The 11,261-nt window shown below is 49.3% G+C and overlaps 1 protein-coding gene across 1 annotated transcript; it reads right to left on the reverse strand.

The window, feature by feature from the left end:
• Positions 1–1,826: 1,826 nt before the first annotated feature.
• LOC101094197 (serine protease 40-like) lies at positions 1,827–10,743 on the reverse strand. Its single transcript, XM_011285190.4, has 5 exons — positions 10,585–10,743; positions 9,605–9,767; positions 7,363–7,637; positions 5,631–5,797; positions 1,827–2,318 (listed from the first exon to the last, which is right to left on the reverse strand). The coding sequence occupies exons 1-5, from the start codon at positions 10,706–10,708 to the stop codon at positions 2,001–2,003; spliced, it is 1,047 nt and encodes a 348-aa protein (XP_011283492.1). The 5' UTR covers positions 10,709–10,743; the 3' UTR covers positions 1,827–2,000.
• Between the last annotated feature and the right edge of the window lie 518 nt (positions 10,744–11,261).

Raw genomic sequence — 11,261 nt, forward strand, 5'->3', positions numbered from 1 at the left:
AAGATTAGGCAGCATTTGTCACATGGTATCAGATGGGGGGAGAGTGGGACATGCAAACAGCCTTCAAGCCCATCCTATCATTGCCCTACTCTCTTAACCCAGCTACAGGCCACTTCAGGAAAACTTTACTTCTTCTAGGATTTCTTGTTGATTCTACATTTCCTTCTCACCTCCCCTGCTCATCCAGGGTTGATGTGGGAGTGCGACCTAGCAGCCCATTGGGAGCTTCTGATGGTGGGTCTGGTGAAATCCACCTCAGCAGCACTCCCAGCCTGTTCCCCAGCCCCAGTCCTACTGGCCTTCCAGACCTGCTCTGCACCCTGACATCAGTCTTGTTATTTGGGATCTTTCCTTGTCACTGACCAGGGCCACACTTGGGACAGTTAACCCAAGTCTCTCAAGGTACCTCTCAAAATTAACCTGAGAGAGGAAATCACACAGGGTGTGCCTGAGGTGCCTGAGAATGGCCTGCATTAGAGGGAAGACTTTTGAGCTCCTTAAGAAATCTGGGTTTGAATTTCTGCTCTACTATTTACTACCCACATCACCTCAGACAAGTTACTTAACCATGCTAGATCTTGGGTTAAGATCTGTAAAAAGGGATCAAACATGGATAATAATACCAAACATTGAAGCTGGCTGTAACAGGGAAGTAGGCTGTGGGAAAGTTGTGATTTGGCAGATCTTCAGAGTGGACTGGAAATGTATTTGCATTTCTGAGTTAGGGGACCCAAGAAACTTCATGCAGGACCAACAGTCACACCACTCGGTGCTTCACATAGAAACATGGCTATTGATGGACAAAGCAGAAGTCACTGGGGGAGAGAAACCCAGCACAGTCAGCACAAAGCCACCATGGGTTGAAGGTAAGTGGAAGTTCTAGGGGCAGTGGGTAGATAATGCTCCAAATCTGAATTAAGTGCTGACTCCCACCTCCGGGCCCTGAGCTGGGAAGGAAACCTCTGCATGAGTAGCAGAGGGCTTAAAGCCAGCAAGATTCTGGTGACCATGTGGATGTGACTTCACCTATTTTCACCTGCTGGTGAGAGTCCAGGCTATCTGGGGGACAGGATTGGAAAGAATTTGCACAGAACACCTGATGGCATTTTGATACAGTGGATCTGCAATGGTTGAGGGCTGCTCCCTGATCACCAAGAGTTCAGGGTGGGTCTTGTGGTTATGAGACCCTTCTGAGTATTTTGCTAACTAGTTACAATTCTGTGACCCAGACATATTTGTAGGGGACAGTTCAGGACATGGCTTAAGGCTCAGTGCTGGGCCAGCAAGTCCTGGGTCAGCCAAACCACAAGCTATGACAGGTTCTCAGGGGGTGGGGGGCTGGGCCCCTGGAGATAGGGGGAGGACAGGTACTGTGGGTACAAGGGGAATAGACTAACAGCAGAGATCTGAGGGCAGCTGACCTGTGATTTTGGACCTTAGCCTGGTAGCCAGAGCCCTTCACAGTCTACTTTAAATAGAGCCTTTCAAATAGAACCTCTGTGACTTGTGGGCCTGGAGTATCCTTCATCTCCAGCTCAGGGCAAATCATCCACCCGTAGGGCGACCCGTCCCTATCACACTGGCCATTAGTGTTCTGTGGGACCTAGGGGATGCCACTTCCTCCATGGGGTGAGGCCTTGGGCCCTAAGCCATGACAGCTCTTTGGAAGACTCCTCAAGGCTAGTGATTCAGTTCCAGATAGCTAGCCAGGCCCTCAGTGTCCTTGCCCTTCCCTACTCCCAGCTGAGGGAGCGGGGAGAACTTCATGTGCCAAGGAGCTTGAATGACAGTAGGGTGGGGACAGAAGGTAGCTCTGATAGGTCAGAAACAGGAGCAGGAAGCTTCTTTAATATATTTTTTAAAATTTTATCAGGCCTGGAGTAAGCTTCAGATGGACAGGATTGCTCAGAGATGGACACATTTAAGAAGAATGTAGAGCCTGTTGGCATTAATGCAAACAAGCTTGTTGGGGAGGGCCAGGAGGGGCATCACAGGGTCTGTCACAGAATCCTTAGGAAAATCAGCAGTAGGAGGAAGGTCTGTAAAGACACAAGGGTTATGCAGGTGCTGGGCTTGTGGACAGTGCCCAGAGAAGAAAAGTCACTCAAAATAGGAGGTTTGTCCTGAGAAGGAGCAAAAGAAGGATCAGGATTGGGCAAGGTGCTCCGCTTCTCACTGATCCAGTGGGAAAAGTAGGTGAGCCTGGTGAAGACGCTGGGGCCTATGGGATAGCGGCAGGCCTGGCTCCAGCTAGACAGCCCCATCAGAAACCAAGTGCCACCATTCAGCTTGCAGACCAAGGGGCCTCCAGAATCTCCCTGAGGAAAGAGACAGCATGAGTCATGGGGACCAAAATAGAGGGGGACACACATGGTTTAGACAGTGTGAAGTGCCTTTGCCCTCCACCAGAGTGGAGTTTAGGAAGCCTCATGTCAAGGTGGGGCTGTGAATTGTTCTCATCAGAATTACATGGAGGATTTGAAAAATCCAGACACAGAGTCCCACTGCAGACCTCTTTGATCAAAATCGCAAGGGTAGGGCTTTGGAGCTCACTTCACAAAGCCTGTGGAGGGGACTCTGAGCATCCTTCTAAGCTGGCAGTCATAGACCTATCAGAATATGCAGGCAAACTCCAGATATCGGACACCAGCCCTTTGTGCTCCCAATCCTAAGTGAGTGAAGGTACCACCTGAAGTCCCATGGGGCTTGCAGGCCTCTGGGTAATTATCAGTCCAGTACAACATCCCACCTGGGCATTTGTTTTTGACTTATTAAGGTCTCTGGTTTGTGGAGCTTCTTTAGAAAACGCAAACTGTTAAATGTGCTCAGCAGAAAAGAAGTGATCCCAAGTCCAAACTGGTAGGGTGGTCAGAATGGCAGGGAGCCCAAGGGGGTCCCAGAAAAATGCTAAGGACTTTGAGGTGAGGACTCCAAGGCAGGAAGGCACCATTAGGCATAATGCTTCTATCTCATGGGTTATAAAGTAGGGACCAAAGAAACATAGCACCCTTCCAGCCTTCTGTTGAATAAACATGACCGAGTACCCTGTGTGTAGGAGACACTGATATGACACAGAACATGAGCACAGACAGTACAGCACACACCATGCACAGATGCAAGATGTGGAACAGAGGCACCCAGGGGGTGGTAAATGGCAGGAAGGGCTGCCCTAACTGGACCATCAGAGAGCCTCTAAGCAGAGATGGGAGGGATGAGCAAGGCCTGACCTGGAATTTTCAGGCACAGGTAGGCGGCCTGCTTGGCACAGGTGAGGCTGAGAAGTGGCAGGGCCAGGCCCAGGCTTATCAGCTGGGAGGGTATGGATGAAGGGACATTGAAGGACACTCAGCAGGGAGGTAGTGTGACCTGATACAGATTCTAAAAGGATGGTAGGATTTCCGGGGCTGGGTGAAGCACAGTATGTGGCAGGGCAGAAATCAGCACAGGGAGACCAGTCATGAACTACTGCAGCAGAAAGAGACTGATAAAGACAGGCAAGAAATGGTGAGGCACATATTTGCCCTACCTGACCCTTTCCCTCCATTTAAGGTAAAAATGGAGCAAGGCAGGAAAAGCAGAATAAGGGCTGAGTGGTGGGTCCTTGGTGTGTGGAGGCCAGAAAGAGGAGGAAGAAAGCAGGAGACACAAGAGGGGCTGCCCTTCAAGTATGATGGGATGTGCTGCAGGGTGCATGGCCAAGCACCAAGTGGGAGGAGGTCAGAGGTGCACCTAGGCATCTGGCTGTCTTGGTGAGAAAACTGTGGAGGAAGGGCGAGCACAAAAGTCTGATAGAATGGGCTGAGGCAAGAAAGAGAAGTGAGTAAGCCAGAGAGGGCCCTTGAAGTGGGTGAGCCCTGTGGGAAGGCAGGCTGAGAATCAGGGCCCAGGGCAGAGAGCTGGGGAAAAGGGAAGGTATGTGTAGGGTGTTTTAAGATGGGCATCATGACAGTATGTTTTTCAGCTGATGGGAGATGGTCAAGGAGAGAGACAAAGAGGTAGCAAAAGGAGCAGGAGAGGAAGGAGCTCTGTATGAGGAAGCATGTGGGGGCCATAGCTCCAAGCTTTTCTAGGTTTGACTATGATCATGCCACTTCACCTTGAGCTATCCACTTTCCTCTCTGGGTCTCAGTTTCTCCACCATAGAATAGAAGGATTCCACAGAGTAGGAGAAAATATTCTTAATACATATATTCAATAACATACTCATATTCTAAAATTCAATGAGAAAGACACACAATCTCATTGAAATAATGGCAAAAAAATTTGAATAGACACTTTTAAAAAGAGGCAATACACATATGAAAAAAGTGCTTATCTTCATTATTCACAGAGAAATTCTCAGAGAAATGCAAATTAAAAATCACATTGAAAATGGCGGGCAACATGAAGTACTGGAGGCAATGTGGAGCAAACACAACTGTCAGCCCCTGCTGGGGGGAGTGCAAACTGGTACCAGTGGATTGGAAAGCTGCTCCTCAGTACCTGTGAGAGACGAACCTGTGCATATCTTATGGCACAGTAATTCTACTCCCAGGGTTATACTCAACCAAAATGTGAACCCATGTGCACTAAAACACATGCACTAGGATATTCACAGCAAATCTATTTATAATGGTCTCAAGTGGAAACTATCCAAATGCCACCAAGACTAGAATAGATAAATAAAATTGTAGTATATTCACACATTGGATACCATACAGCAACAAGATGAACAATGTAAACTACACACAAGATGCATAAATCTCAGAAACATAATATTGACCAGATGAGAATGCATCCTCTATAATTCCATGTAGGTAAGTCCCGACACTAATCCACAGAGCTTCAGAAGCCAGGACTAGTCTCAGGGAGTTAGTAACAGGAAGGAAGTATCAGGAGGATTCTTTAGGTGCTGGTTGTTACGTGATTGTGCCAATTTCTTTTTTTTTTTAATTTAATTTTTTAAAAAATGTTTACTCATTTTTAACACAGAGAGAGAGAGAGAATGGGAGGGGCAGCGAGAGGGAGATACAGAATCCAAAGCAGGTTTCAGGCTCTGAGCTGTCAGAGAGCCTGACATGCAGCTCGAACTCACGAACTGCGAGATCATGACCTAAGCCAAAGTCAGACGCTCAACTGACTGAGCCACCCAGGCGCCCCCCAAAATTTTTTTTTAATGTTTGTTTATTTTTGAGACAGAGAGAGACAGACAAATAGAGTGCAAGCAGGGGAGGGGCAGAGACAGAGGGAGACACAGAATCTGAAGCAGGCTTCAGGCTCTGAGCTGTCAGCACAGAGCCAGACATGAGGCTCAAACTCACGGACCACGAGATTATGACCTGAGCTGAAGCCGGATGCTTAACAGACTGAGCCACCCAGGTGTCCCTGATTGTGCAAATTTCTAAAAATGCATCAAATGGCACATGTCTAAATTATGCCCTTTTCTATGCATGCTATTCTTCAACAACGTTTTTTTTTTTTAAACGAAGAAATGTATGGAATGAACTAGTATTCTTTGGGGTCTTCTGACCTTCAGTTCTGACACTTCAGGCTGGGGTGAGCTTAGGAGGAGGAAGTCAGGGGCAGGATCCAGAGAAGACACAAAGGGAGAGGGGAGTTCCCACTTGATAAACAGAGCCAATCTCACTTACTCTGCAGATGGACTTTCCTGTCATGAGGTCCCCAGCACAAAACATATCCTCGTGTATAGAATATTCACTGCTGCTGGAGTCTGGCGATTGGAAATACATTTTACAGACCTCACTGTCAATGATGCCAACCTCTCCCTCCTGCAGCTGAAATGGTGCAGCCAGGAAATCTGCAGGGGTCAGGAGTGTGGGAAGGTCAGATGTGGGTTGGAGCCTGAGAGAAGGGCTAGCTACCTCCCCAACCGGCCTGCTAATGGACATGCTGCCATTTCCAACTGACAGGATTGGGGAAGTCTCTCAGAGGACTTGCAAAGATGAAGGGACAAGACATTTAAGGCAGACAAGAGAGCAAAGGTGAGGGGTCTGTGGTGGGAAGTGCCAGGAGGGAGGTCTGGGTGGCTGCAGTGGTGTGGGAGTTGAAAAAAATGAGACAAGGTCACAGCAGGGTCCAGAGCGAGCAAGGCCTCTTCACCAGTATGTGGAGTTTGGATTTCTCTCAAGCACACTGGGAAACCACTGAAGGGTCTCCTTGTGTTTTGAAAATAATTAATCCGGCAGCTATGCAGATATAGAAGTAGAGGTGGAGGGTGGAAGTTGAGAGTCCTGGCTTGGCCCAGGTTCCAGTGATGCACCTAATGGATGCTGGGTGGGGTGAGGTAGTATGTCAAATAAGACATGGCCCAGCCTCAACGAGCAGCTGGTCTGTGGATGCTTTCCATGTGGATTCTATTTCCACAGATTGCTCACAGATCAGACTGGTGTTTTCAGTGTCACAGTGACAGCTCCATCCTGTGGAGTGCTTGCCATGTACAGCTCTCACATGACCAGCAACTGTGGTCAGGGAGAGGACAGAACAGCTGCAGGCTATCATTGATGTCAGATGCTCCCTGACCTGCTGGCTGCTCTAGCCTGCAACTTCCCCTCATACCCCAATTCCTACCCTCCGACCAGTTTTGCAGAATCCTCCTTGCTCTGCCAGTGGTTCTTAATGAGTAACAGTGCTTCCCAAGAGGGTATCTTTGGAAATGTTGAAGCATTGGCTTTTTTCATGACTAGACAGTGTGATTGATATTTGTGGCCAGAGCACAGCAAAGAAAATCTTGCCCCAAATACCTCCAGTGAGATACTCTGCCAGATCATGACCCTATGACCCTACAAATCATGGCAAATTTACATTCTGCTTTTTTCACTCTATGTTACATTTTCCTAAATTAAAAGCATTTTCCATTGTGTTAAAAAAATATTTGCCCACCATTTCTCCTCTCTCAGCCTAAAAATGTACAAGCCCAGCAAGCTGGCAGAACAGGCAAGTTTTACTTGAATTAATGGATGAGGGGAAGTGAGATTCACATAGGAATATGTTCTTAATCCAGAAACACCCAATTTTGCCTCTCAAGCCAACAAGCAAACTTGTTTTCATTTCCTTACTGTTATGCTTCCCTGAGTACCTTCCATGGTAGGGAAAGCCCAAGAGGTGCCTGATGAAGCTTTGGAGGGGCCTGACATGGTCTCATGCAGGACCTGTGAATCAGAGTGGAATCCTAAATGGCTTGGAGTCAAAGAGCCCAAGTTCTTGATTCCAAAAGTTAGATATGCTCAGACTTTTTGAAGCATGACAGAAGGAAACTGAAGCTTTAGAAGGAAATGGTATCAGGGCTGGAAGGGCCCCACAATGGTTAACACACCTTCCTCCTCCACCACCCTTACCCTCCCTGCCTGCCCTGCTCCTACTCACCATCCTCAGTGATCATCCCCCAGCCAGTTATCCAGCAGCTGCTGTGAAGGGGCAGCTTCATGGTAGGCCCCGGCAGGCAGGCAGGGAGGATGTGAGAAGTAAAGTTCACAGATAGATGCAGTTGCAACAGAGCGATGTCACTGCCCATGTAGTAGCGCTTGTTAAAGTCATTGTGAACAATGACTCGATACACTGTCATCTGCCGGCTATGCTCAGTGGGATGTTGGAGCTGATGGTACCCTAGCAGGACCTGGTAGTCAGATGGTTCATGGGACCTGTTGTGAGAGGCTGTATTATCACCTATCTCCTCTGAGCACTGGGCTAACACCCTTGCACTCTCACCTGACTGCCTACCCCCAACTCTCCCAACCCCATAAGCAACCAGACATCACCATTATTCCAGAGGTTGCTCTCTCCTGCCTTCCTAATATTCTCATCAGGTGGGCTGGATTCTTGTCTGTCTGTTGCCTCAGGAAATCTGTCCTTTGAAAGTTTCTGATGGCTTTCCCAGTATGCCCCCAAATCAAAGGAGCAGAGAATCTCAGTGCTGGAAAGAAACATTGGGGCACATCAAACTATACCCCTTCATTTTAGAACAGAGGAGACTTGGCTCCTTCCCAGCTCTGACCAGAACCACTGGAAGGTCCCATGGCTTGGAGTGGTTCTCAAAGACCCCATTTCTCAGTGCAGAATCATCCATTCCCTCTTCCCATTCTTCACACTCAGACTTCCCTAAAGGATGAACCCCATCTGGAGACAGGCACTCAATAAGCCCGTGTGGAGCAAACAGGCGAGCACATGGAACTGAACTTGCTTCTGGAATGTGAGCAGCTTTCCAACATATGTGGTCTGCTCGTGCTGCTCCCTTGCCCAGACTCCATGTGACTGGATTCTTCTCCCACAAGGCCGTATTAGCTCCAAGCCCCTCCTCTGATGCAACCCATGGTACCTCTCCTGACACTGGCTCAGGGTCTACCCTCTTGCATATTCTGGTCTTTCCATCCTGCAGCACAGTAGCTGGGTTCATGTGTCACTTTCCTGATAGGATGAGAAACTTCAAGGTGAGTCTTGCATCTCCACATCCTCCACGGTGGGCCTCACAAGGGGCCTACCACCCACGAGTGCTGAATAAATGAACAGAACCCAAGTGGTTCTCAAAGCCAGTTGATGCCAGTGGCTCTTACCTCCTCTGACTTCGAGTGTGATATTCTCCCCGCTCCCTCTGGGCACAGAGTAAACTCAGGATACACCTGAGATGCAGCCCACTCTCCTGACTATCTGTGTCCCATCCGAGGACAGAGGCCATTTGCTTCATGCCTCACTCTGGCCTATGGAGACAGTGGTGAACACAGTTGCTCTTAGGCACATATTTCTAAAGAAGTGACAGGAATTTCTGGATGCTGGTTAAACAGCCAGAGTCCCATGATGCTTCCATAGAGAAATGTGCTAGAATGTGCAGTGGTTAGGACCCAGGGAAGCCTCTGGCAGTTGTGCCAATGATGACCTTTGAACAGCCTGATTGGAAGAGGACAAAATAATTGCCCAATTTGTCCAGGCTCTAATGCTCCCCCAGCCCTGGAAAGTGGGGACCCTAGAACTATTGCTCTGACTTAAAGCCTAAAACCTGTGCCATATGTTCAGCCAGGGATACTACACACCCACTACATCTGCACAAGAGGAAACAAACCCACTGACATCTTGTTGGCCTGTCTAGAGCTGGGCAAGATGTAGAATGCAGAATCTACCTTGAGTGGGAACAGGATTCAGAATCCTAAAATTTAAAGAAGACAAAAAGTGGTCTGGAGGCAATGACTTTGGAACTAAAGTTTGTTTTCCAGTACTTACTGATAATCACAGTTAAAGTTAATTTCCACTTAGCTATGTACAAGTAATGTACATGTAGCTGAGACAGCCATACCATCTTGGTATTACCAAAGTGTGAGGAGGGGGACAGATGGGAACATCTCTGAAGGAAGAGATAAGGTAAATGGCCTTTGTACTGGGAGATGTGAACTCAGAGAGTCAGGAGACTAGAGTAAGGTGGTGAGAAGGGATGGCATTCCAAGTAGAGGGGAATGCTCGGTCAAAGGCAGGGGCAACAGTGCACACAGACACCTGGTGGTGGCCAGGAACAAAGCCTAGGGAAAAAGGTCTGGGACATCATTCTCCCCCTTCTGTTCTGTCCATCTTGTGTTCCCTCCCCAATCCCACCCGAGTCACTGGGCCCATTGGGAACACGCACTTTTGGAAGCAGTGGGCAGCTGAGATCACCCAGTAGGCATCTATGAGGGCAGCTCCACAGATGTGCTTGCCGTGGTAGAGTAGGCTGGCCTGCCATGGCCACCGACGGTCCGGTGCATTCTGGCCACCAAAGATCTTCCCAGTTACTGCTGGCTTCCCACACACTGTGGAGACAATCCTACCCATGAGGCACCATGAGGTATTATGGATGCCAGCCTTGGTGTCTCTGGATGTCAGCATCAACAGGACACAGGGCCACCGTGGCCCCTCCTCACTTTTCAGCTGGGAAATCCAAGGCCCAGGGTGAAGAGACATGGCTCATGTAACAAAGAGCCACCTGGCTTTGCTGGTGATGGTAGTACTAAGGAAGCAGCCTGTGGGTTTCAGTAAGAAGGGTGGGGGTGAGGTTTGTGGTGCAGGCACCTGCAGAGGTACACATCTGCATACCACTGGGGTGCGCAAGTCAAGACCAGGAGGTGGTGCTGCCCCAGGTGCTTCACCAGACCTTATTTCACTTAACTAGCACACCATTATTTGAAGTCCCAGAAACTAAGGACTTACTTAGGGATGCTGTTTACTCAGGGCCACTGAGGATTAAGTGGTTGCACCCCTCCCACCTCAGTCCAATATTCTAGGGAGACTGAGGCCAAATGGAGCACATTTTGCTTGATAATTCTCCTGAAGCACTGCATCCTGTTCTTAAAATGAAGAGGTTTTGGGGGTCCACACAGACAGGCCAGTGATGAACCTCCACTCTCGAACTGAGGAGGCTTGAGATCCAGAAGGAAAGAGCTGGCAAGAAGAGGGGGGTGCCCTGGTCTCCTCAGCCATGGGTATCCCTGACCGTGCCGAAGGGGAACCCAGGAATTCTAGGGCCCCACTCAGCCAGGTAGAGGTCCTCCTGGCTGGTGGGGTGGGTGAGGGACACTTGAGAGGTGGGGGAACCTGACGCCCCTCACCATACTCCCCCCCCCCACTCACCATCCGCAGCAGTTCCCTCAGGCTCAGCACGAAGCAACAGTGGGCACAGCCAGAGCAGGGCTGTGGCCAGCACGCAGGCCCCCTGCCAGCCTGGGCCTGAGCCCTCGGCCCGGGCGCTTCCCATTGGGCCAGTCCACGTCGTCTTCCCAGACGAGGGGCCTGCGCCACGAGAGGCCGCAAGGGCTGCTGGGAAACCGTCTCCCTCTGTGGGGAGTGTCGCTTCCTGCCCTGCAGCCTGTGTGGGTACCAGGAGGAGGCAATGGGCCCACACACGATGCCAGAGCCCCTAGGCTGATGGGAGAAGCAGAGAACATATAGAGTCTTCTGCCAAGGGACCCCAGTTTGATGGCAGACACAGCGTGGTTATGGTGCATGCCTAGGAATATGCACTAATGGTCAGAGGTCATGTGCTTATATAATGTCACCAAATATTTCTAACTGGCTTTCAAGATCCAATGCACTCATTTCTACCCCTCCCCCATTCACATAATTAGGTCAGACCCACTATGGATAATATCTCTTTCTTAAACTCACTTGAGCAATACAGCATGGCATAGTAATGGGGTGGATATTTCATTATAGTCACAGGTGGCAAGAGGGCATTATGCAAGGGTATGGGTTGTATGCGGAGTTCAACCTCTGGCTGCCAACAACTTATGTTCTTCCCAAATGCAAAA

This window comes from Felis catus, chromosome C1 (assembly GCF_018350175.1).
Source record: "Felis catus isolate Fca126 chromosome C1, F.catus_Fca126_mat1.0, whole genome shotgun sequence".
Taxonomy (NCBI): domain Eukaryota; kingdom Metazoa; phylum Chordata; class Mammalia; order Carnivora; family Felidae; genus Felis; species Felis catus.

What these genes read in the sequence shown, in the direction of transcription:
- LOC101094197 (XM_011285190.4), bottom strand. Translation starts at nt 10,708, where the DNA reads ATGGGAAGCGCCCGGGCCGAGGGCTCAGGCCCAGGCTGGCAGGGGGCC. An exon ending in GCTGCCCACTGCTTCCAAAA is followed by an intron (nt 7,638 to 9,604) that starts GTGCGTGTTCCC and finishes CTCTCACAACAG; the next exon opens with GTCCCATGAACCATCTGACT. An exon ending in GGGGATGATCACTGAGGATG is followed by an intron (nt 5,798 to 7,362) that starts GTGAGTAGGAGC and finishes TGACCCCTGCAG; the next exon opens with ATTTCCTGGCTGCACCATTT.